The sequence below is a fragment of the Telmatherina bonti genome (assembly GCF_933228915.1).
Source record: "Telmatherina bonti genome assembly, chromosome: 7".
Classification (NCBI taxonomy): Eukaryota; Metazoa; Chordata; class Actinopteri; order Atheriniformes; family Telmatherinidae; genus Telmatherina; species Telmatherina bonti.
Window position 1 is genome coordinate 20,983,141 of NC_136625.1, and position 27,506 is coordinate 21,010,646.

General features: G+C 38.9%; 1 protein-coding gene across 1 annotated transcript in view; it reads right to left on the reverse strand.

The window, feature by feature from the left end:
• Positions 1–27,428, reverse strand: part of phlpp1 (PH domain and leucine rich repeat protein phosphatase 1) — a gene marked incomplete at its 5' end in the record, with an annotated part of 48,332 nt that extends 20,904 nt beyond the window's left edge. Inside the window, one exon of the mRNA XM_079243467.1 lies at positions 25,808–27,428. Coding sequence (XP_079099593.1) covers positions 25,808–27,428 — 1,621 coding nt within the window. The remainder of the gene's footprint in view (positions 1–25,807) is intronic.
• Positions 27,429–27,506: the final 78 nt, after the last annotated feature.

The window sequence follows — 27,506 nt, forward strand, 5'->3', positions numbered from 1 at the left end:
ATATATATATATATAAATGAAAGAAACAGCTCCTTTTTTGTGTTGTGCTGGCATTATAAGTGTCACAGTGACAAACTGGCATCTAGATTTCTGCTGCTGCCTCTTTTGATTCCTCACTTCTGGGAATTAGCACTCAAGGAGTCTTCATCCATTTTTTATTTAACAGATCAACACTTCCCATATCTGGACCATTTCACCAATAATAACAACAACACACCCCTTGTTAATCACAGTGTCCTGCTAAATGCTACCTGACATTAGCACACCTCCACTTCAGGACTGAGCATGTTATACCGTAGGGCATCCAAGACCCACATAAGTCACATCAGAGTATAAGCATGCATAGACACACAATTGTTTCTTTATAGGTGATAAGAGATGTGATGCACTGGATGGCAATATCCAATGACTTATAAACGCTTCCTAACTTATAATGGGCTTTTGAAATGGAAGCATCCTTTAGTTTTGGAGATTTTTTTTTAAAATAATGCCATTAAAAAACAACTGAGGAAAAAGATAGCATCTTTAAAATCTTGATACAAGACATCCTGAAGATGTAACTTACTTAGCAGGAGTGGTGATATTTAAAAGAAATCAGTGCAATTGTAATTTAAAGATCAAACTAAAGCTTGTTTAACATACAAAGAAAAAACATACAAATTTATGTGTGTGTGTGTGTGTGTGTGTGTGTGTGTGTGCTTAACAGAGTAAGGTCAGCTGTTAACTCTGGGACACAAAAGGCTGCAATGTCCTGGTTCGTAAATGCACACACACATATGTACACACAATGTCAAAATGCATTTGCTTTACAGTGCGTTTTAGAGCAGGACATACTGCCTTCATCTAATAAACCACGCTACTTTTCTTTTTTTTTTTAATTCTTCATCACTCCTACATCAATGAATGTCTCTGTGGATAACTTAAAGTGATTACTGAGATCTAAAGTGACAGGATACACTAAGCCGACTGCCCGGCAGCGATGCACAAACCTTGCTAGAAGGTGGCAAAGGCCGCCACTGGTTACAGGCTGCTCGTCGCACTCACCTAAGTGCTTCACGTTTTTCCATGAATTACATTTTACTTTGTTGTACCTTTCTGAGAGATACTCATTCCCAACTGAAGGTGTACAGCTCTGAGAAATACAAAATGTATCATCTTAGGAAGGTTCAGGGCTATTTAAACTACACAGTTTCTGAAATTAGTGATCCTTAATTAGTAGCTTCTTAATGTTACAAACCCTCTTTACAAAATTCCCAGATGTTCTCACACAAACAGCTCTCACAGGGGCGTTAGAGAGGGTTGTCTTCCCCTCAGGGACGGAGGATGTGCTGATGTGTGAAATGCATCAAGCTGTACTTTGTGTAAAAGTGATAAGAAGATGAGATGCATTTGCATGGGAAATAAGTAAGATGTTCCTACATTATCGCACTGTGACACATTTGCACAAGCACAGAAATGTGTCTGTGTGTTCTTACTTTGGACCGTTTTCAGCTCAAATATGCTTAGATGCAGTGATGCCTCAACATGTGAAAAGTATCAAGGCTTACATTTTAATATTTTGACTGCCAGGAAGGCTGAGTTAAACAAAATCTTAAGCAGTCAAAATATCAAACAAGGACAAACTGGAGAATGGTAGGAAGGTTTCTTTTTGTATCAAATTACATGAAATGCTTACAATGTACCTCACAAGAATTTGATCGAAGGGTTCGAACAGATGTTCATTTATTTCATTTCAGAGTGAAACAAGTATAAGTATATTCGCCCTCAGTGTTAGTTGTTTATGTGTGGTGAAAAACCAATGTTTACATGTCAAGCTGTATTACCATGCAAAGATTCCATGTTATCCTTATTTATGAGTTACTCGTTATATTCTGAAACTATACTTTTAGGTTTATATAGGTCTGTGAGATAAATACATTTTATTTAATAATTTAATAATTTAAAAAAATTGAACTTATATACTTCCACTGCTGTTGTTTTCTGTTGGTTCCATAGTTGAGGTTTTGTCTTTCTACCCCACCCTGTTGCGGATGAAACTTCTCACTTCTCATTGAATATGTCACAAGCTTAATTATCTTGTATCTATGACATGGACATTAGACGGTGGTAGTTAGTAACACGGGTATGTTATGCTTGGTCAGATATTTGGCATAGTTTCTTTTATGAACTAGTTGAGGCTGTAGAACAAGGTGTTCATGATCTGTTCCTCTCACTGACTAAATGATTTTTATTTTTTTGGAAACCATGTTGCCCTGATGCTAGGGCTGGGCGATATGATATTTTTATGGCCTGTCACGATATACGATATATATCTCGATATTTACCTCAGTCTTGAATGAATTTGGTCCTTATAATCACATCAGTAAGATGATTTTGTGTCTCCATTAAAACATAATTGTTCATACTCCATTAAGATAAGCTGATTTTAAAAATTAATGCCAAAAGGATGAAATTGTAACGAAGCAAACTGATCAAAACCATATTTATTGAATAGTTAAAGCAGTTAAAGCAGTGCACAAACATGTCATTTTAAAACTAAATAAAGTGACTTTGCATGATGTAATAAATGCAACGTATGAAAATAGGTGTTCTAGGGGGTGACTTTTCAAATGATGAACTATTATAAGGGTTTGCTTTATGGATACGTTTTTGAGTTGTCGTGTATTTTTTTTTTAATTGCAGAGTTTAGCGTAGAAATCCATCTTATAATACAGGCAGAATGCCCTCGTATCGTCTCCAATAAACAGCTTCAGCCAGTTTTTAATTCAGGGTTTGATTCCCACTCCTTTCTGTACTTTCTAGAGACATGACGAGCTAGATAAATATTTAGCTTGTTTCACACACACAGTGGATGAGGTGAGTAAGTGACAGAGGCTGTGAATGTAATCAAATAGAATTAATTATTTTTGCGTGACGTGAAAAACTTTGTAATTTACGTCCCACTCTGTAATCCAGAGTGGGATCAGTGGCGGATTTGGCTGTTCATTGTGACTGTAGGTGGAGTCGTGCAGGTGTCCTCTCTGCTCCTCTGACTGGCTGCAGCTGCAGCCGGAGCGACTGAGTGCTTTAGGACGGGGAGAGACTCTCGTTCTGACAATAACTTTACAATATGCGCTTTAAAGTCAGTCGCCAAAACACCAGGAAAGTTTCTAATAACTCCAGTAAAAGTTGCTAGATTTGTCGCTTGTCGCTTTTCACAGAAAAAGTCGCCAGATTTAGCGAGTAAGTCACCAAGTTGGCAACAGTGGCTACACGCTGCCTCTCATGACGTAGCACGTAGCTCACGTTATGTACGTAACTAGGTGCGCTTGCTTTAACTCTGTGCAAAGCGGTGCAGAGTCAAGGAGGAGGGAGAAAACCCCGCCCACAGCTAAAAACAACTGCGTGACAACAGGATACTCGAATATGACGAATATAGGCATTTTCTATATCGCACAGAGGACTAGCCACGATATCTCGAGTATGCTCGATATATCGCCCAGCCCTACCTGATGCCCATGATGCCCTTGTCTCTTAGTCTGTTAGAATTTACTAGCAGTGTTTCCCCAACATGGACTCAGCTGTGGCATGCCATGCCATGCCATCAAAATGCAGAGAATTAAATCACTTCACATAAACAACATCAACATTTCTCAACTGAACTAGCATTGCTGCCTCCAGAAACACAGCAGCTATAGGTGCTCTGTTGTCACACATCTGTTCTCAGGGTTTGAAAATACATTTTGGAGCAAAGATGCACTGGTGCATGAGGTTAAAAAAAGTTTTTTTTTTTTTAGTTTTTTCTGTGCGGTTTGGTTTTTATGCATTGCTGGACAATGGTCAAAATTTTGAATAAAGATTGATAATGTTGAAACAAAAAATTCAATGAGGATTCAGAACTGGCTTCTTGAAAACTTATATTATAGAACATTTAACATTTAGGTACTTATACTTTATCTTTTTCAACAAATTCATGTGTTTCATAGGTCCAAACATTGTTTTTAAAAGTGTATTCCCCCAGTCTTGATCCTTAATTTTAGGTTCTAGTGAGCTCTACAGAAAATGGACAGGTTATGACTAAACCTTTAAATGTTCATGAGCAGTGCCTGTCCATGCACTTCTCAGGGAGAAGATACGGCTTTTACTGGTGCCTTCTCGGTGATTTTACAAGACAGGCTCGGCTAGCTGGGAGAAGGGTAGTGGCAGTATCCACCACTCGGGGGAATGATTATTTCCCCTTGTGAGGTCACAAAGGGAAAGGTTTCAGACTCACCTGTTTGAGCACACATTCACTAAAAATTAGGAGCATGTAAAAGAGGTGAAAGAATTTTCTCATTTTGGGGCATCATAAAATTTTCATGGGGATGCATATGACAGTTTAAAAAGTTATTTTGCATAATATGTGACCTTTAAAAGGAAACAAGCCAGCAGGATGAATTTCAAAGCCGTGAATGCGCCTTCCTTCTAAACTCAGAGAGACCAATATCTGATGTGAATTTCAGCAGTGACAAAGAGCAGGATTACGATCTCAGATCTTCAACAGTGTGCTGGAGGACGGGATGTTTCAACAGAAAATAGACTTTAACCTTAAATGTAAATATTCAATCTACAATTAAATATGGTCTTGTCATGGCATAAGCAGTATGACATATAGTGACATCTGATCCATAACAAGGCATGTTTACCCTGTATACAAGCATGAATAATCACTATATGGCATAATGCTCCACGACGTTGGAACACTGACAATGCAATTTTTTCTTACCCTGCTATTTATATCACAATACTAGGTCCTAAATAAATGTTTCAATATGTTTTGTTTCGTTTACACCCGTGTTGAAGCAATCATAAATTAAATTGGACATGGCTTCACATTCACATCTGAAAGTCACAGATGGACAGATGAAAAAATGAACATATTGAGTTGAGTTGCCTCCTGCATAGCAGGACCTGTGATGTGAATATTGCCCACACAAATATTGCGATGACAATGCCTAAATGATATATTATGCAGCTCTAATATTGCGACAGAAGCACAAAGTTTGCAAAACTAGTAGTTACTAGTTGTCAAGAATATATGTAGGAGTGTTCATCTTATTTATAGACCAGCTTTGGTGGAGCTCAGCACACTGTGGTTTTGCTGATGCATGTGAGTTTGGTAAACAGTAAAAGCAGGTTCTCAAACTAAATGCTAATGGTAGGTTCTGTTGTGCTTCTACTGTCTGTTAATAATAAAAGTCTCAAATAAGAACAAAGGCTTATCATTTGACACCAGCTTTTTCCATACTTGCACAGGTGAACATGCAATAAAAAAAAATGCAATGCACCATCCCAATTATAAGCTTTCATGCAAGTGGTATTTCTAAGCCTGGTTCTGCTTGATGCAGAAAATGAATATGCAGTCGGATGGACACTTTCAACAGTTACATGCATAATTTGGTCAAATCATGAAATGTGGAATATGGAACAATACCACCAGAAAGTGTGCAGGCAGTGTTGTGTTTTATAGCTGACACAAAACTAATGAATATGATGAAACCCAATGAAAAGAAGAGACACAGGTAGAACATGACACGAAAATCGCCAAATAAAAAGCACCCGAAGAAGTTGAGGAGAACACCTGAAAATATGATTTTAACATTTGCAAAAAGGCTGTGTGAATGTGTCCACGTATACAGCAACCAACCGGTGTCAAAACATGCAAGCAAACTCTGAACTCAGCACTGCCTACTAGTGGATGAAGTGACTAAACAACCATAGCAAGGTATGTAAGTATACCAGCAACGTATGCTGTCTTCTTCCTGAACAATGACACATTTCTCCCAGCCACAGTCGCCAATCATCTGGCATGTGTTAGGTTGTATTTACCTATAATGCCTTGCATTGAATCTACAGTTTTAATTACCAGCTTAGGAATACATTTAATTGTCCATGTCCACATCATGATGCATCTAAATACACACAAACACACGCACTCTTCTAATATTTTCTATCTTTACCATTTTGTTGACAGTCTAGGAGTGGTAAAGTGCATCATTGTCTTTTACTGTTTAGGATGCATCCCTTCTAATATGTGTGTGTGTAAAATTCCTTCACATTTTTGCAATTAATTTAGCCATATTTTTGAGGACATTTCTTAGTGTGTATTTCAGCAGTCTTTTTTCTGGGGCAGCCATGGTGCTTTTGAGTTGAACAGAGATCAGATGCATGCATTTGTAGAATAGATTAATCTCTTACACTGTGAATGATGTCTTTGACCCTGTGACATGTTTTTGACAGTTGTCTCACAGCTGTCGGTTCATAAATTCATAATGAAACAATGTTAACTAGGAATTAAAATATTTTTTTGAAGTTGTAACTTTTTAAATTGTATTCTTACATAAGATTTACACAACACTTTCTGTGATATTACACTGAATTTTTATTAATGCACAACTTCAGATTAATATGCACAGATGTGAACTTGTGCACACAAGTCCTAAATGACAGCTCTGTCACACCATAAAGAACATCTTTCAGCTTAAACAGCACTGCCAGAATGAAACCCCACCCCTCTCTCCAATAGTAAGCGTTTAAGCAAAAAGGACAAGAGACTAAGTCAAAGTATGCTTTGCTTGAGACGTTGAGACATCCCCTTTCCCCAGAGAGTGAATGAGGTGAACAATAGATTGTTAGAAGGATGTTCAAATTCTGATAGCTCATCTCTTTTAAGTATGTCACCACGAAGGGTGCAGTAACATAGAAACAAGCACATTCAACTGGACACTATACAAAACTTCCTCTTTCAGTCCAGTGAAACACATCCTGAATCTAAATTAGGCCACAGCCCGCAGTATCTTCCCTATCACACCATTATTACGCTCTGCCCCAAGGGAAAAAGAAACTAAACAGCCCACTGCTATAACAGGCATTATACAGTTTCAGTTATCAGGCAGTCGCATTACCACTCACAACCACTAGGGAGAGTGTGGGAAATACAATGATAAAGCAGTAACCTGATGGAATATTCTCGTGTTGTTTGAGTTTATAATAAGGAATTATCACTATTATTTTCATTCTGATTTTAACCTTCTGCTTTTGTAATTTCAAAGAATAGTTACAAAACAGCTACTGAAATTCTAGCCACTTACCCATATCATATCAAGTTAACTTGATGCAAATATGAGTATATCAGCTGAAACCTAAGTAGATGCAAACAATGTATAAATGGGCAATTGTAAGTCCTTAACACTCAACAGCTGAAATGAGGAACTACAAAACCGCTGTGGTTGGTGAATCTCGTTGTACCGCTATGAATTTTAGAAAGACCAAATTATGTGCCTTTAAGTAATAGAAAATGACAGCAATTTCCCTCAGTTGTGCCATCATCCACTGTGACACAATTAAAACGATGCATCATTGTTTTACTCAAACAAAATGCCCTAAAATAGATATAAATGAAGCGGACAGAGCGAAAATTGTGCGCCCAAAATGTTAATCTATTGGTTTGTTATCAGAATGTGAAAATAATTATTTTCCAAAGTAATTCTCTGTCATTGACGTACATAAATTCATTTCCCCCTTCTCCTCCCCTTTTCCCCCAGCTCTCTGTTACTGGCTGGTATTACGTAATGTGAGTGTGTTATGAAACCTTGCACTGGAACACACAAGCCCACTGATCAGCTACCTAAGAGCTCACAAACTCTAAATCAGACACACAAGGATTCCGGGGATTGTTTTATAGCCCTTTGTTTGCAAATGCTGTATTTATCCTGTATGTGTGACAAAGTACTACAAATTAATTGAATAATTGGGAGTAAACTTGAATATGGCTGCAAGGCTGAAATATTGAGCATCCTCGAATGAATTAGTTGGTATGTTTATGTATAAAGGTGAAGATAAAATAAAAGACAAAAAAATGTGAGTCCACAGCAGCACACTGCAGTAACAGTATAAACATTTGGAGCTGTGTAGGCTGGTTTTCAGAAATTAAAACAAATCTTTTATACTGTACATTGGAAGGATACGAAAAAAAAAAACCCAGAAAGTTTAGGACTGAGATTTCTAAGGGCACATTCAGCCCTTTTGATTAAAATCCTAGTTCGTTTGATTGGATAGTCTGGTTCATTTTGGGAAATGTGAATGTGCCAAACAAATTCTGATTCGGATCAAATAAGAAGGCTCAGTCTGCATTCAAACGCAGGTCTCGATCCGTTTCAAGTAGACCAAATGAAAGAAGCGGACTACAAAAAAAAAAAAAAAAAAAAAAAAAAAAGAGAGTCACTTCCTGCATTTGATCTAGTATTGCATTGTGGGTATATACATAACAGTTACGTTAGGGGTCCTCTGCCTTGTCTGTTGTTCATACTGCGGCCATTGTGCAGTGTATTTCTGCAGTATACTTGCATAAGACAAAAAAACAAAACACAGTGATAGTTTATGCTCCATGTTTATCTCGTATGTAGAGGGAATGGAGTTTTCTTTTTCACATGGGTCTTCTCTTTTGCTAAATACTAGTGAGGCGCTACCTTTGGTGAGAATGGGGATATAGAATGGGGTTTGGCTTGTTTGACCAAAGTGCAGCATGAACGCGATCGTGGTTCACATGGGTAGACCCCCCTACAACCAGAGGTGCATGATCCAGGTGCCATAAGGTCAAAGTCCTGCTATGTTTTTGGATCTAATTGTGCATTTAGAACAGGTGTTTTTACTAACAGGCTCATCTGCCTTGCAGTGGAGCTGAGCTAATTAAATTTAGCTGGTTTCGCGACTGCTGGGACAGCTACAGGACAGAACTTCTACTTTATGTCACTTGGATTATACACTTCTGCCTACAACTAAGAAGAGTCCCCAATCGGACAGTCTAGCAAACTATCCTGATATAAATGCACCCTAAAATTATTTAAAATAAGCTGAGTAAAAAAAAATAATATAACGATTGACAAAATGTGTGATCAGACCATAGAAGAACTAACTACAAGCATATCCTGTCTGTTATGGCCCTGAGTCATCTGGTCTGCAGGGCTTCCTGGAAATGGAGAGACTCCGGAGTTCACAGCTGATAGGCTGCCATCCCTCGGCTCCACCTGTACCACCTTGGCTCGGGATTGGTGGACATTGGTGCAGGCTCCTCCCACATTGGCCACAGATGATGACACCTGCCTATTTAAGGACAATCAGCACCGTCATTCAGGGCAGCTGTGTCTGATGGTGACACAGTTAGCCACCTCCGGTTTGGCGTCGACGGCCATAGGATAGCAGATTTGCTTAGATTGGTTCTTGGCTTTTCTTTTGTTGTTTGCTGTCTTTGTCTGAGTTTTGTTTGGTCTGTGATTACAGAATTTTGGTTTAGCTTTTGGAGTTTTGTTAAATAGTGGATTTTGCTCCTGTCACGGGATGCTTTAAGTTTCCTTGGTTTGAATCATTGTAAATAAAATCCCACCTTTTATTGGAACTTTTAGTTGCCACTATTCTTTTGTGTTGCAACCCCCTTTTTCCCCTAGACACCACTGGGGTCTTAACACTGTCACATCAGGCAAATATTCTTAAGAAAGAAGTGCAACAGAGCTATGTGGATGCAGCTCATTACAGTCAGCTTTACCTATTTGCATGAGTTGCAAAAAAAAGACAAAATGATGCCTCTTTCTAGAATACAATAATACACTACATACATGATGTGTGATATTATATATTATGTGTAAATGGTTGTAATTTTACAATTACTTTTGACATCAAATTTTGGGGGTTTTAAACAAACATTTTATTAGTTATGACATATTTGAACTATATTTACACAGCTACTACATAGCAAATACACCACGTAAGAGTTCAATCAGTGACTGATCACGGATATTTTGTGCATTTTCATTTTTTACGTCCATTGGCATACAAAGTTTTGTTTGGTTTTTTTTGGTTGTTTTTTTGGGTATTATATTTACTGTTTTAGCCATTTATGGCCAGATTCCTCATTGTTTTTTAAAAAAATATCCAAAAATAAAAACTGATATTGTTTTTAACAGTATGCCATGTTTCCAACAGTGACAGATTTTCCATACACACTGTTGGAAAACAAGAGCCCACTCAGTGGTGGTTTACTATAGCAGTGTCAAGTAATTTTGACACTGATCGATCCTATCTACGTTATTTGGAATTATAAAGCATAATAAGTATAATCAATTTTAAGAAAAATATAAATAGAAATATTTCTGACTTTAATTAGGAACAAGATCTAAAAAAAATATGCTTAAAGAGGTTTAACTTTCTTAATTTTATTTTTTAGCACAGCTGCATTTGCTAATATAATCATAACATTAAAGTCAAAATATTCTATCTACACAATATTCAGAATATTTCAACTGCACACTTAAAAGACCAGATACATAGTCCATTTTATCCTATTAGGCCAGCTTTTGATGTCTTGTTTTGTGTATTTGTAGAGGATCTCTGGTTTGCTGTCCCCAGTGACAGATAAACATGCCATTTTAATATGAGCTGAGATAATCTTTCAAATTAACATAATGACATAACTGATGTTGCTGTGAATCTTGGCCAAAACTAAAATGAGCAACATTGGGATTATCTTTTCGTTTAAAAAAAAAAAGAAAAAAAAAGGAGGATGGGGGTCAGGCAGTCAGTCCTGGCCTGTCCTGGCAGATTCCTCTAAACAAAAACCCCAATTCTTTACCCCCTCCCCTTTGCAAGAAGATAAATAAATAATAAAAATGGTGAAGAAAATATGCAGGCTTTCTGTGATTACCTGAAATGACATATTGCCGTGTTAATTTAAGAGTCACCCACTTTTGGTTATTTTTCCTTACTGATCTGATTGTGAAAAGGTTTAAACCACCCCTTATGATCTGATTGAAAGGGCCAATTGGATCAGCTGCTGTTGAAGCATTTTTTTTTTTATTCCTAATGGAAGTTTCAGTGAATCAAAACTGCTCCATATGAATGTAGCTATTGTCTTAAAATATCATCATTGAAAAATCAAAGGTATTTTCCACCAAACCTCCTAATTGTGTAATACAATAAAATGCAACATCAGATTCATCATTGATGCGGATAAATAAATAATTAGCACCAGGTTACAAAAGTGAGGAAAAAAATGGGAGTTTGCACTTTCACTCACAAGATGAAGCAAGCCTCCGCACGTGTGAACTGAGTTACCGCTGTGTGGTAGTAAACTGGCAGAATCATGGTGTGCAATTATGTAATGTGTCTGTTTTACTTCCTTGCTCTCACACAACTTATGACTGGAAAGGTTTAACTGTCTTTGTGCGCCTGTGTATACATTTTTCAATGTTTCGGGGGGCAAGAATATTCCCAGGAGCAGTTCCTTTTTCATACTTATTGTCCTCCATAATCATTCCTTGAATGAGAATTGAGCTCCGTTCTCTCCCCCTTCCTTACTTTATTTTGCTCATATTACGTTTTTCTGGCTTTATGCCCTGACCTTTGTATGCAGAGTCAGCATTATGAGCCCAGCTTACTTCCAAATCTTTCTTTTCTCACACAACCTCTTGAAGCTGTGGCCCTTTACGAAACAACATGTCAGAACATGGCTTTTCCAACTCAAGTGTGTTTGGGTGAAATAGGGCCTTCTGATCTCATTCTGAAATGCAATGGGAGAATTAGCAAAGAAAGGGAAAGTTAATTCCCCCACTCTTCTGCATTCACATGCTCATTTCGAGGCCCAGACTAGCCCTGCCAACCCCTGGCTCCACCCACAGACCTCCACATGCCATTGGGCCCTGCAGTGTGTCCTCACAACAACCTGTGCCATCATGCTCAAGGATACACTGCTGACAGCTATGGATCACTGAAGTCCAGGCACAGTGTGGCACATACACATGAATAATTCATCATTTGCCTTTAGTCTAGCAACTCTCACTAATATACCATCAGATTTAGGGAGTGAAGTGTTTGGTGAAGATGTAAACATAATCAATCCAATAGCAAATAAATGATATAACAATAACCTAAGGGACTCTGTATGAAGGAGAATCGAAAGATATGAGTTGTGGCATACATCCCCACCATTACACTTAGTTTCATCATTACAGCATGTCCTATTGGGTCAGACCATAAGAAACCCAGATTTAAAAAAAAAAAAAAAAAGAATAAGAAAGGTCTTTGTCATTACAGTATCAAAATAAAAAAAATAAAAAATCACGATTAAACCAAAGTGCAATTTTTTTTTTAAGCATAAATAGTTTTCTGGACAGATTGCGATTCTAAATTATCACTACAACAGAAAACCCTTTAAACCAATATCTGTGAGCACATGGGAATCACTGTTATCACTATCACTATTAAGGGAAGTGTTTATGCATGTGCACATGCATGCACACACCTTCTTATACACACACACACACACACACAGTTATTAAACAATGTTGGCGATATACACACATCATATCAGTAATATGGAATAATTGCAGGGAATGATTAAAAAATAAAAAGTGATATTTTGCTGCATGCTGTGAATGACGAAAAAGTGACACAATCTGGGCTGCTATAAAAATCACAAATTAAAGGCTTTCCTTTCAAAATAAAAATGTCATACAAATCAATGCATGAATCTATTTTAGGATTAATTTCTAATTTAAAAAAAACTAAATTCAATGGTGTTCAATTGCTTGACAATTTTAAGCTAAGTAAAGGAATTTTATTATTCTTTAAAGATTATCATCCTTTGGCAAGTTTCAGCGACTTATGTTCAACACAGTCAAAATTGCATAAAAATAAAATCTGCAATTTTGACAAAATGACTCCACCGACTCTTATTAGGATTTTATATTACATATAAAAAACATGTATAAAAATTTTTTTGTCATAAGAACATATTTTTTTTAACATGCTAAGTACTAGGACTGCACGATAATGACCAAAATTATAATCACGATTATTTTGAAAAATAATGTAATCACGATTATTAATCACGATCATTTATTGTGTATTTTTATTGTACCACTTGTAAACAACCAGCACAGGCATCGCCCCTTTGGAAAAATAATTAAACGAAGGGATCTCAAATTTCTTATAGAGTGCTTTGATGCAGCTGTATTTTCCATTTTCGACACAACTTACTCTCATCAGTCTAAAGCTTGTTACATCCTCCAAGAGAAACTTCGTCTGAAGCTGGGACGGATCAATGTCTGCTTTTTGTGCAATGAAGCTGGTTATTTTATATTTAATGAGCAACTTCGTCCGCAGCAGGTCAGGTTGTGCACGCGTCAGAGTTTGTGTATTTTAATGCCACATGTTGTAAAAATGTTCATATTTTTTACCACCTCAATCAGCTGTTTATTCAAAATAATCCGTTTTACCTGCAACAGGAAAAATGCGGAGGCTGCATCTTACTGCTTCATGCGTTTCCGTGTTAACTGCACCCACCTAAAATGACCAAACAATCCAACAATACCAAGCGGCACCCTCCGGTGGTTAAAAGTGAAGCCTATGCGGAAATGCATAAAACTGCAGTTCCCCTTTCATCCGCTAGGGGCTGGCTGCAAAACAGAGCAAATCCCCATAGACTCCCATGTAAAAAAGACCAACTTCTCGGCAGAAATAAGTCTGGTTAAAAAATCCATTTATGGTTAATAGGTCAGGTTTACCTTCATGATAGCTGTGGGGGGAGTGAATTTTTTTCTAACTCGCCCATTTAAAAGTAATTTAATCTCAAAGTTTGGGATATTTAGGGGTGTGTCCTTTTCATTGACAGGTACCAATCTCCCGCTTCAAGTAAGAAGAACATAGAACAACCGCGGTTTTTAGCTGGTTAACAACGTGACTTAGCTTTAGTCCACTTACTTCCATTAGCTGGTTAGCTCCTGTTATCTCCGGGTTATCTCGGTTAGCTCTTAGCTACAGAAAGCTTGGAGTTCGCTCGATATCAATCAGATATGACGCTCACAGCTCCCCTTTCTGTTCTACCTCTTTGGCCATATTTGTATTTTTTGGGCGAGATGACGCACATGCCTCTGCCAAGAAAAGCCGATAGTAAGAACCGCCCACCGAGCTTCAATTCATGATCAGCTCCTCAGAAACTTATGGGTGACGTCACGGAGACTACGTCCATTTTTTTATATACAGTCTATGAACAATACTTAACTGGCTGCTAGTAAAAGGTGTGTGCACTTGGTATTTAGGCAGCTTAATGAAACCTTAACCACGCGTTCACCCCCTGGTGGTTGGCAGACTACTGGTTGAGAACCTGAGTGATCAGAGATGCATGCAGCAGAGCTCGCATTTTGAATGTTAATATCGTTAACAATCAGGTTTATTTAATTGTGGCCACCAAAATCGGGATCACGATCAAAATCAGATTAATTGTGCAGCCCTACTGAGTACCACATTTCATGTGAACGAACAAACAAAAGAACAGAAGGTATCCTGTTGAAAGATCCTTAATTAGATCATTTTACTTCTTGTGAGATCATTTGGATAAATGCATTTATTTAACTAATGAGATGAGACTACTGATAACATTTTCCTTGGCTTGTGATTTTACAGCATTAGGCACACATCTGACAATCGTAGAGAAATTAAGTAGGTTCTTTATCTTGGTCAGAAAATGAACAAATCTCATCAAAGCACGTATGTCAGAGTCGTGAAACAATTTTTATCTGCTGATATCTTTTAATTTCCGTCCATTTCAGCCTTCAGGCATCTCTATCTAAATATTTAATTAGTAACATTTTATCCTACTGTGCTAATAGAAGGCCTGTCTGAAATACATAAGATGACTGAGATGAAAAATTCACACAAAAGTTGTTATATAAAAATGTTAATAAAAAAATTTGTTTCTGGTAGCAATAGACATTATTAATGCAGGGGTAGAGATGAACAGGGAAGCCCAGGGTGACAAACATGAGGGAGTTCCTGAAGGCTAATTAATCATTGACATAAACATGCACGCAAATGTGAGTGCACATCCATGAGCTCTCCTGCACAATCACCAGTAACCTTTTGAGCTACATCAAACCTTCACTGGCTTACCAATTAGCAAACTCATTTAGCCTATTTAGCCTCAGTATCAGAAGGAGGTGTTGTCAGCCTGCTTCTTATCACTCCTCCCCCCCTCATCCCTGGCTCTCACATTTCACCCTTCCCTGATGGTCTTCCCAGGGGCGTTGAATGCTAGGTGAATAAAACTAAACCTCTGTGACTGGAAAGTTATTGTATTTTGCTTGATGATAATACCTCCCCATCTCTTTCTCCACCAGGTTAAGCTCCCTATATAGTGTGAAGTGTTGCACCATTTCAAGGCTGTATACCATAGAATGCTGCAGAGATGGCTTGCTGCTGTAGATGGGCTATTAGTAACTGCCGAGTGACAGAATGCGGAAGCTGAAGTGACACAGTGATGTTGCTGATGAGCAGTCAGTGTCCTGAGTAAAAAGATAGTGTGCGTGGCTGGGGGATGTTAAGATTTCAGTAAATATCAAAAACTGTTTTTGCAGTATAATGATTTATCTTATCACCATTTCCTTTTTTGCATAATGTTAGAAACACTGAATCCAAGAGGAAATAAATTACTGCCGATATTTATAAAAAAAAAAAAAAAAAAAAAATCGTAATTATGGGAGCATCAGAACTGACAATCATGCACACAAAAAAATTCTTGCAACAAATCACTCCCACACATTTAATTGCTATTCTTTCACCAAAACCATGCATCCTGGTTTTTATTTGTAATAACAATTATGCATGTCTGTATACATGTCAGCAAAGTCGCTGAGTCTTCAAAAGATGACACCTTAATAAGTTAGCAAAACCAGTAGAGTGACATGTCTACAGATCAAACATGGGTGTAAGACTGGGTGTTAAATAGACATTTCATTTTACTGACTGTGTTTCCTGATTTTTCAAGCACTGGGATCAAGTTCGAGTCAATGCACCACTTAGTTTTTGTTTTGTTTTTACTTAATTTCTGAATGATGACATGCTTGCAGCACAAGCAAGTCTGCATGCATTGTTTTTTTTGTTTTTTTTGGTAAAAGATGAAATGCTAAGTTATAATCACAACGAACATGTGTGACCGTATGCACTGTGCGTACAGTGAAAATGTGCTACCAGTTAGTGTAGACAGATTCCTGAGTGCAGGAAAAGTAGATTTAAGTAGGCGGCAGCAATATTTTCATAGATGTAGTACAAGCGTAGCATCCAGTCTTGCTGGAGTGAGAGAGACTGATGAATACCAGAGCAGTGTACTGTATTGTAAAATCATACAACATATGTATCACTAGTGCGATAAATATAATGCTGGACAGACAAAACAAAAAAAAACTGCAGCCTGCTCAAGGCTGCTTAGAAATAATTAAATGACAGAAGCTTTTGTGTCATTTGATATCAGAAATTTATCAGGCAGTTGTATTCTTAACCAAGATGTCAGAACCTGAATTTGAAATGACACTTAAAAATTGAAGAATGAAGAATAATTTCTGTTTTTTATTGTTCTTATGCCAACACTATGACCTGAATGTTAATGTTTAAAAACATGCATACTTTGGTGAAGAGCCATTACTATTAGTTCTAACCACATATATGATTTTTTTTTCCTTTTCGTGCCTCAGTGCACTTGATCACATACAAGTTAAGTTAGCACCATTAACAGCAAAAATATGCACAACTAAGAAGACAAGGTACTGTCGGTGTGACACTTTTAGTTTTGACCATTAACTGCAAAAGGAATATAAAGAAATATCAATACAACCAAAACCAAATGAAGGAAATACATTATATAAAGCAACAACTATGTGACAACACATGCTGCTGCTTGCAGCTTGCCAACAAATGTGGTGTCTCATCCATCACAATGCATAATGCATCATGCCGGGAAGCTCTCCATACATGTGTAGTGTGTTGTAAGATTGTTGGAAATTTTATCCCTAAATGAGTAGCTTCTAATTCACAATGCAAGACAGACAAACCGCTTTCAGTTTCAGATTTTCCCACAGGGCAGACCGCAGAGGCACTGATAAATATATCATTTGTTATTGTCTGTACTCAATTTTTAACACCATTCATTATCAGAAACTGTGAATGATTTTTTTTTTTGCTTAGTTACACAACAACTGGGATGTTGATGGACATTTAAATAGTTCTGGGATACCTCACAAGCAGCCAAGCAGTGACATTCCTTTGATGGTGAAAAAATACACAGTAATAAGTGTATTTATATAAGGGAAGAACATAAGCCAAAGTAAAAGTGATTATGATTTTGTAATCCTGCTGCCTTTTTTATTTCTGTATTGATAAAGCATCTGGGGTAGTTGAAAAGTGGGTAGTCCATGAGGACAGAATCTACAGATATGGCTGTTCTTTAAACCCACTAATGCACAAGTCAGTAAGTAATCAGACCCCAGATCTGTGTTTAAGTCTCCAATCAGTTCCGTTCAGTTCAGAGAGAAAAAGGCAAGAGGAGGACTTTCACACCAGAAAAGCAAAGGGGGAGTGAAAGAAAAAGAGAGCGCAAGAATTAAAGGCTGTGCTCTCCTGATGATGCACGAGGGACAGAACCGGGGGATGAATGAGATTGTGATGTTGCTGCAAATTCCCCTGGCCCCATGTGCTCACTCTTTTCTTTCTTCCCAGTTTCCCTTCTTCCCTTTTCTTTTGTTTTGTTTAAAATTTAACAAGGTCTGGAACAGCGGAGGGCTGAAACGGGCATCCGGGGTGTTTTGGCTCAGCTTTGTGTCACATGCAGGGGCCATGTGAACACAGTGGCACTGAGGGAGAGGGAGGAGGAGGGTGAAGGGGTGCAAGGGCAGGAGGGCATTAAGAGGGAGCGATGGTGAGAAAACTAAAGATGAAAAGCCTTTAACCAGAGACACAGAGAGACTGGGAAACACTGAAAGATAGAAAAGTGAGGTGAGGGAGTTAAAAAAAAAAAAAAAAGCAACATTTATGTGACAAACACCACAACCAGACACAAACAGAATAAGACTGGTCCCACATGAGTAGCATGTGCACGAAACTAAAATCCAAAAGAGAAGCACATGGTGAAGGAAAATGAGAGCAGACTTCCTGGTACAGCAGGTGACAGCTCCACCTTTTTTTTCCCTCCAAGATCTGGGTAATTATCAAACTGCACAACTAATAGCATCAGACAAGCAAATTGCCACATTAATGATTGAGACCAGCAGGAGTCTGAGTTGAAACAGAGCTTTTATCTTGACAGATCTCATCTATACCACTGTTATATGCAACGACTCGACATCTTATTGGACAAACCTGTTAACTTGAATGCAATACAGTGTAACAGCCATGCTATACTCATCTTTATAAAGTTTATTGGGGAAATTTTGGTGGTTGACTTTAGCTTTTAGGATATATATCTAAATTTGGGAGGTAATGCAAATGCCTTTGCACCTTTCCCCAATTTGTATTGAAATACCTTTATAAAAAAGGGATATTTTTCTAACTCCAATGTTTAAAAACAATCGACTTCAAAGATAATTTCCTTAGTATTAATCAAACAAATTGCAAGAAAAACTATGGTACATTCCAAGCAAAATTGCCATGTTAATTAACTAATCTTGCAAGAAAATCTAATAATCTCATCAAATAGCTGTAACATCTAATTAGGGCCATTTTCCTGTGACTGTATATTTCTTAACATAAGCTGGATGTGATGTGATTGGATGTAAAAATTCCTGCACGCTTTATGGTAATATAGTAAGAAAATGGCTAAATCCCTTACTTAAAATATTAACACAGCTGACATATTGGAGCTAAATTTTGAAAATACCTTGGTTTTGATAATCTTTGCCTACACTTGAATCCAATCCAAAGTACCCCCCAGGCTCTACCCCTCCATTTTGCAGAGGTAAGGTGCTGTCTAAGCTTTAGCAATCAAAGTTTAGTAATCACCTCACCCTTCATTAGGAGGGTTGGAGGCCATTTGCATGTTTAAATGACCATTAGTGCTTGATCTCTTAAAAGAAAAGGGGCACCTACCTTACTACATGGATAAAAATGGTTGAATAAAGCCAACAAAAGGAAATTGAATCAGTCATTAATTCATCCTCTCATTTCAGTATTTATACATTATTGTCCTGTATCTGTAAGTGGTCTTAATCACATGCACAAGGGAAACTTGAGTGAAACAATGTAGAAAACATTACGAGAATAATATGCTGTGGATATAACTGTAGGATCAAACAATCTGATCTGTACCAGTGTTAAGCAGTAAACTTGCAAAATCTATGCAAAGCTACAGAACAGTGATGTGGCTGTGTTATATTAGTTAATTTCCAAGCTCTGATCTTATACTCCCCTGCAATAAGGAAGTATCCCATTTACACATAAGCATTTTTTAAAGAACTGAACTTTAAACTAGGTCATTTCATATCACCAACTCTGTCCCTTGCTATTGGAAGAACAACTAAAGCTCCAGCCAAACATGCATTATCTAGCTGTATCCAGATGACAAAAACAATGTTTTGGAGACAGCTTCAATTAATTCCACCGACAATGTTTGGAAAAATACCTCATTTCTGGCTTTGTTTCTGACAAACCCAAAAATGCACTGTTGGCGCTGATATTAAATACTCAATACAAAGCTGCCCCCAAAACTAAACTGATCTCATCTTTTGCATTTACTTAGCGACTGTTAATCAAAATGAAATGCTAAGATACAAAAAGCCAAACTCCCTCTCAGGAGACTCAGGCTTTGTAAAACAAATCAGTGTAAGCACCACTGGAGTGTTGGTATTTAGAAACCTTCCATCCAGGAATTGACACAGTTCTGTCCTGTACACCAGCAAGCAAGCAGGCCTCATGTTCCCTAATCGGAATTTTTGGGCCTCTTTAATGCTGAGAGTTGCAGATGTTGTCTGGTATTAGGCTGTGCTGCTGCTGATCAAAGCTGCGGATAGTGAGCCCCTGCTGGCTCGTCTCTAATCCTCTCTCATGCATGTGGTCAGGGCCAGTGCTGGTGCTCAGCTCGGGGACAGTCAGTCTACTCCATGACCCTGCAGAAGGGAGAACCTTTTCACTGCCTTTGCTTGTGGGCATCATATACTCTAACCCGGCAAGGTTTCTGGGGAACATTTGGCAAGGGCAGCATGACAGACAGCTGAGAGACTAGACTTGTCCCATAAGGCAGAAGAAGCCACTGCTCCTCCTTACTGCCTTTCCCATTTTCCTACATAAGATATGCCTGCTTGCTGACAGCAGTGACATAGACTGACATTGCTCAGCCCACATTTAGCTGCTTAGCATAAATCAATAAAAAGAATTTGACTGTAAATTTCATTGTTTTATCTAAGCACCAGAAATACAAAAATGTATAGCTTGAGCATCGTCATTGCAATGCACCTGTGTCCAAGAGTTACTGCAATGTAGGAGGCAAGTGAAATTTATGCATTTATCAAATTTTCAACAGCAATAAACAAGCCATTGTGTAAAACACAATTTACGTTTGCACATTATAGAATGAAACCTGTAATCTGGACCAAACACAATAACAAGGAAGCAATAAAAGATAATAAGTCAAATGCAGACAAGACAAGATAATAAGTCAAATACAGACAAAAACCTTACTTGTAACATTAACAAAAAGAGGTAACAGTGACAGTGTGTGTTTTAAATAGTCCTATACCTCTGGTTATTTTTGTCCACTTCTTATTGTTTTTTTAAACACAGTTATGAAAGTGACTCGTAATTCTTGGAATGAAAAGCAATAAGCCAAGGAAAGGTAGCGATAGGAGAAGATAAATGGAAACTGTCAGATGGTGTGAGGGAGGAGATGATGTGAGAAAAGATAGTGAAAGGAGAGGGTGGAGGATCAATGATGAGAGAAATTGAGAGAGGGAGGAAGATTTGGTGTGAGAGATGGGGGGTGATGCTACCAAAAAATGCAATCTACGTATATTAGGCAGAAAATACTTCTCCTGGTTTTAGCCGCTACAAGCTAAAAGCACTGACCTTAACATCTGCCTCAGTAGATGCACGTGCAAATCCTCATAGGCACACATGTCTAGCTGACTGCAGAGGTTGTTGTGGTCACATTTAAGACCAACTTTGCATGCATGATTTGCATGTGAAGAGAAGGAAAACAACGTAAATATGTTGTTTAATTGCTTGCTTTTCTCTTGGGAACACAATTTAAAAAAGCATCAGCAATGCAGACTGGTACATGTGTATTGGATTTGAGCTCTGGAACGTGTGAAATCTGGTTACACAATTACATAATGACTCTACAGAGGGCTATTTAGAAAGACCATTAGCTGACAAGGATGTAAGTATGGATAAGGCAGCATAGTGCCTCACTTCAGCATAATATCTTCCAAGAGCCTTCATAACATGATGATGCTATGCTTTAGTGAATTTAAGTGAAAGTGACACTTAAATATTGCACCTCGTAATTTTTGCAGTAAAACATAATTGGAATTCCAAAATTCACAAAGTAATCCATTGGAAGGGATACTGATATCAAGGTGATCCGTGACTGCTCATGAAAGCAACAACACAAAGCTAAAAATTTACACAGCTTGTTCTGTCTTTGAAAACTGTTTTCATAGAAATACGAGCGTGTGTGGGTGAGCAATCTGGCATGATGACTATACGAAGGGAGCAACGTGGCACAGACAAGACAGAGTGAGTGGTTCTCTGCTTAATAGCTGCCACAGAGCTTGCTGGAGAAAGCTGGGAGCTTCATTAAGCCTTTAAACCCCGCAGAGTCCTTTAAGTCATCACGTCACTGGCCGCTGCCTCTCTGAGGGCCCAAGGTAAGACTGCAAAAATATAGTTCTGAAGTGCAATTTTACAAAGTTTGCTGCAATCATCTAACTATCAGTCTATTGAAAATGTTAACATATTGAATGTGCATGGAAATATAAAAAGCCAATGTGTATTATGCATGGGTTTATAATCTGCCTATGAACTGTCGTTTCTTTTCTTAATAAAACAAATCTATAAGAGTTGTTCAAGTCACAAGTTGGTAAATATGTATTAGAACTATGCTTTTATTTCTCTTCGAGGGCAATAGTTGTCAGTCCATTATGAATTTCAGTTATTCATCACTACAAACGATCATAATGGAGATACATTAGGCTCTAGTGATGTAGAGCACTTCTTTAACTGAAAGGGCTCAACGGTACCGTGGTGTTCAAGTTCCAAGAAATATTATAGTATATCCTGTAGAAAAATACTTTGGAGATTCTCCAGAAACTCAGGACAATGTTAGATGTGGACTTGTGGTGTCATCTCAAATCAATCAACAAACAGAACAGAACAGAACAGAATAGAATAGAATAGAATAGAAGTTGATGTCTCTATTCTCTAAATATGCAGCCTAATAACAGTCATTTGTTAAAAATGACTGTTATTAATTTGTTATTTGTTTTAAGAACTGAACAAAAAAAAAACATGTATAAAAAGGTACATGATAAGGTATTTATAATAAGTAATCATCCTTATCACTACATTATAATGGCATAATTTTTCCCGCAAATGTGCAAAGCTATAAATGTTCTTCAGCAGATAAGATAAAACTATGGTCATTATCAGCAATTCTGTTACATTAGTTCTGAATAAACAATTCCTTCAAGTTAACCTCAGTGGCACACAACATAGTGATTACATTAAAACTGAGAGCAGCATGCTTAAATGAACGACCAGCAACCCTTATGCTGATGTAAAGTGGTATAAGTTATAAACCTGCAGGGGGCTAAGAGGGAATTAATATCTTGTGAAGGTTCTACACTGATATATGCAAGTGATCTTTAACTTCACTCCAAAACGAGACTGAATCTTCACACCACTCTCTGTTGAAACAATACACACAAACAAAACCTTTTGCACTTAAATCACATTCTGCTCATGAACTATAGATTACAGCAACACATATTTAGTCAAAAATTATCCTTTTAATTTCACCGATATTCAGTACAAACTCAATCCAGTGGGAATAACTACCGATTCCTGAAGGCTTGTTCCCAAAAAAAAAAAAAAAAAAATTATATATATATATATATATATATATATATATAATAAACATGTTTCGCTCACAATAGCAAACTTGAGAAAACTGGAGTCGTGATTTGACCTGAGAGACTTTATCAAACTAGCACTGATCATCCACGTGTCAACTTTAACCAGAAAGCTCACAAAAAGTAGCTGATATGCTGAAGAGCATAGATGGGTGCTTTCGAAAAGCTTACTTGGCTAATGAATCTAAATAATTTAGTGTATTCCAATAGTATCTTTTAAGAACTCTGGCTCCTCTGCCTATATGCAAACAGTTTGCAAAAAATGTTATTTTTCATTACTCCATTTCCTCTTCTTGTAAATTCATTAACCCAACCTTTTTTTTTTTCCAACAGATATAATCATCAACACACATATACTTGGGGAACTAAAGATTTCTTTACAACAGAGCAAAAGCTCTGTTACAAAGCAACATTGACCTGCAGCCTGTACTTTTACCTTGATGGAAAATTAAACTATGTGATTCAGAGTATAGATAGAAAAACCTCTTAAAACCCCAAGTCTCCAGAGGAAGTGGACATTCTTTAGAGCTGTGGCATTTTGGGCTCTGCAACAGAATGCACATGTATTGATTAAAGAAGTCTGTATGCTTTTTACCCTTTTTCTTTCTACTCAAACTCTAATAAAGCTGGCTAGGAATTACAAGAGACTCCTGTGTGAGCAGCTCTGAAAGGATCACTCATCAGTCTGCCAAAGAGGACAGCGGCCCTTTGATCTAGGAGGCCTTCTGTACATGTGTATGCGTTTGTGTGTCTAGTTGGGCAAAGTGTGTTTTCTCATCTGGCCACTGAAGAGTTGGATCACTCGAAGCATGACCTGACCCCTTCAAAGTCAAACTGGTCTTTGCATTGTCTAGAGGAGCTGTCATGATGTACCATGGCAGCTCTCCCCCTTTAATAGTCTCTTCACATCATTCTCCTGCTAGCTAAGTTATGCTAAGTACCTCAACCGTCACACATATCAGAAATACAACATTTGGCCTTGCTGATAAACTTAATATCTAGGTTACCAGTAAAAATACACAGTGCTGTTATTGAGCAACTAAGCAATAAAGCACTATTTGGATACTTGTGTTCCTGTATCAAAGGCCACTTTGCGTGCACAGGCATTCAAGCAAGAATGACTGAGGTCTACAGTTCTGGCAGCTGTGCCTTAGAGCCAGCCAGTAAGTCAGCTGAGGCCACTCCTATCTCTCTTATCTGAGAAGAACAACCATTCAAAGTCAGCTCAACATGTGTCAGCAGACTATCCCCTCATATACCCTGCCTCCCCACACCCCCCTTCTTCCACTTCCTTCTCAGCAAACGTGCCTGACATTCTAGAGGAGCCAGCGTACATTCCTCACATGCCTCCATCGCATCAGAAAACAACATTGGAGCAAGCCAGACATATCACAGGAGTATTAGCACTGCTGTCTCTGTACAGTGCCACTTTGGACCATAGTGCTGTTCCCTGTTCTTCTATAACATGTTGCTGAACAAGAATTAGGCCTCTTGTGGAGATTGCCGCCTGGGTGTTGAGTGGTGCTCTTGGCTGTGGGGGAGCTGGAGGAGAGCTCAGGTGACCACAGTTAAGCTGTCTCACATGGGATGAAGGCCGTTAGGGCTTCTTTTGCTCACTCTAGCAGCTGCTGCTACATCTCAGCTGACTGCTTATACAAGATCAGTTAGTTTAGTTGAGTTTTGTTTTTTCCCCGCTAAATGCACATAAGCAAGTATGAATGCAAATAAAGCCTGCCATGTGATGCCACCTGTAATAAATTATTCCATCCCCCAAGCAAGCAACTCTTTCAAGAGCAAGGTGGGTCATAAAGCATGTGGTTCTGAATGTGAACATGAGGCCATTTCTAACTTCCTGCTTAATAACCTCTAGTTCAATACCCCGTGTAACAGGAAACTTGTATGCCTTTTCCACACTTTATATTCAACATTTGCTTCTCAAACATCTTCACCAGACTCACATTTTTAACACTAATTCCACTTCCCACAACAGCCGCACTGCTGGAGGCAGTGGCATGGGGAAGAAAGGGACTTCCTGAGCATTGGAAGAGCATGTTAGTCCAGTTTGGCAGGCATTTAGTGTGACAGTAACCATGCTGGATGCCAACAGGACAAGCAGCATCTCTGTGCAGCATCTCAATGACCAGAATTCACTGAGTTCACAGAGAGAGTTTATGGTCCTCCCAGCCATACTGCTCCCACCCCTATTCTCCATCCAACCACAAAGGCATTCAGGCTTTTCATTTGGATGATAATGGGGCAAAAGCCGGAAAGGGCCCCCATGTCTGAGCACCATAAGTTGTGTGATGGCTTTGTGGCAATGTCATGCGTGTCCATGGGAGCAAAGTGTGCTGTTACGGGCCAACTTCGGCAGTTCAAGCCGGAAGGAAGAAAAAAAAAATTAAAGGATGACCATGATTTTAAGGTAGGTTTGGACAAACAACAGACTTGAAACCGTGATCCTACTCATGCAACCACAGTTCACTTTGAACATGGTAGCCCTTAACAATGAGAATGCTTACACCAGCAAAACTTAAATAACAATCCTTTAAATTTCCATCACAATATAAGTCTTCCTGTGCAGCAGGAAAGCTCATCCCCCATGTAAAAATGTTATTCTGCCTCAGTAGAGGCTGAAATTTGTTGTTAATCACTATGTTTTATATCCTACATACATTCACATGCACCCATTTCACTCTAATACAGGTTGACAACCTGTTATGACACTACAACAACAGGTATCTGGAGTATGTGCGCAAAAAAAAAAAAAAAAAAAAAAAAAAGACCTCAACATGTTGCACAGTGTATAGAAGCATGAAACACAAATTATCTCCATGTTTGTTTTCTTTTACCTGCATAAAAGCGTAACAAGGAGCCAATTTCCGTGTTAAGCCCTTCCTCTTGAACTCTCCAGGGGTCCTTAAATCCAAGTTTAAAGAGAAAGTCATTCTGAATCAGCAAAGGCCTCTCATCTGGACTTAGCCTCCTCACAGCTTCACCGTGCAGCTGAACATAGAGCGTGGGGCTGGAATCATAAGAATCTCCATTGTGGTGTGCTGTGTGCTCTGATTTTACAGCACCTTGGCCATAGTCTGGATCTTGACTATCAGGTGTATTACCTGCAGAACAGGTTCTTGACAATGAGTCGGCGCTATTGCTGGGTGGCAAGCTGCCGAGATTGTGTGGATTGAGTCCAATTTCTTCTCCCATACTGTTTGTCATGTCATTCAAATGTCCCATATTGCACTGCTGGTAGTTGGCAGTGACAGCAGTAATGCCATTGGTGTGGTGTTGGGAAATGGTGTCCATACCTGTGCTTGACACAGGACAGTCAAGCTCCAGTTCATCTGAGGAGCTTCCATACATGTCATTGCCCTCTGTGGCACTATCAAAGGAAGGACTGAGGATGGATGCCTCAGTTCCCAAAATCATATCATCACTGAGGGAGTCTCTGTGTTCACTAAGTCGGGCCCCAGAACTAAGGTCATCAAACGCACTGCTCTCTACATCTGAGCCCGAGTTCAATCCGTAGCTGTCTATGCCATTCCTGTGCTCCAAATCATCATCATTAGGGGTATCCATATTCGAGTTTAAATCTGAAAGCGAACAGGTAATATTGTCTTGTGATTCTGATTCTGGGGTGAAAAGTTTCCCATCCATATCCTGTTGCATTTGCCTGTCGACTGCATTTTCCATGAGCAGAAGTCTCAACCTGTCACTTGGATGGCCCCTTAATTCAGTGGATTCCAGAAGAGACAGGTGGTTGCCCTTTACACTCGAGTCTTCTTTCACTTTGCATGAATTATCATTATATTCATACTTCATATTGCAGTTGTCATTTTGGTCAGTCTTGGAGCTATCTTTACAAAATATGCGCATAACAGAGCTGGACTTGCTGCAGAGTTTTCTCAGTCGGAGCGCCACCTCGCCGGCTGTGGTGTCCATAGTGCAAAGGACCGGCCTGGGATATGAAGGCGTCAGTCTGTCGTGTACATGTATGCAGCCCCGGTGAAGATCCGCTCTTACCCACTCGCGATCGGCGGGCTGCAACTGCATGTTCTGCCGGTGCTTCAGCAGAGTCTTCCTATCCAGACTTCGAGTGTGTAAGGAGGCAGAGGAAAGGGCCGAGCTCATCTTCGCGCTGCAGGCAGCAGCTGAGGCGGCGGTGGTTGCAGCTGCGGCGGAGAGGTTCCTCTTCAAACGCCGCCGTCTCAACAGTAAAGAACTGGAGTTGCTGGATGAGCTCCGGCCATTAGATGCCACAGCTCGGTTTGACGCACTAGACCCAGCCGTGGAGGCGGAATGGGAAAGACTATTCCCGTTCTTTGCCTCTACGCGGGAGGGTGCCAACGGTCCACCGCCATCATCCACTGGAGTCCCCCGGGCGACAGACAGTCCGCTGGGCTTCTTCATTAACTTGGTCGCGCCTCCATCTGACGCTCCATCCTCAGCGACAGTCTGCACACTTTCCATCTCTGCCAATGAAAAGTCCCCCACTCAAAATAAATAACGGAGCGCACCAGGTTGTACCTGAAACCTCTACATTTAAAA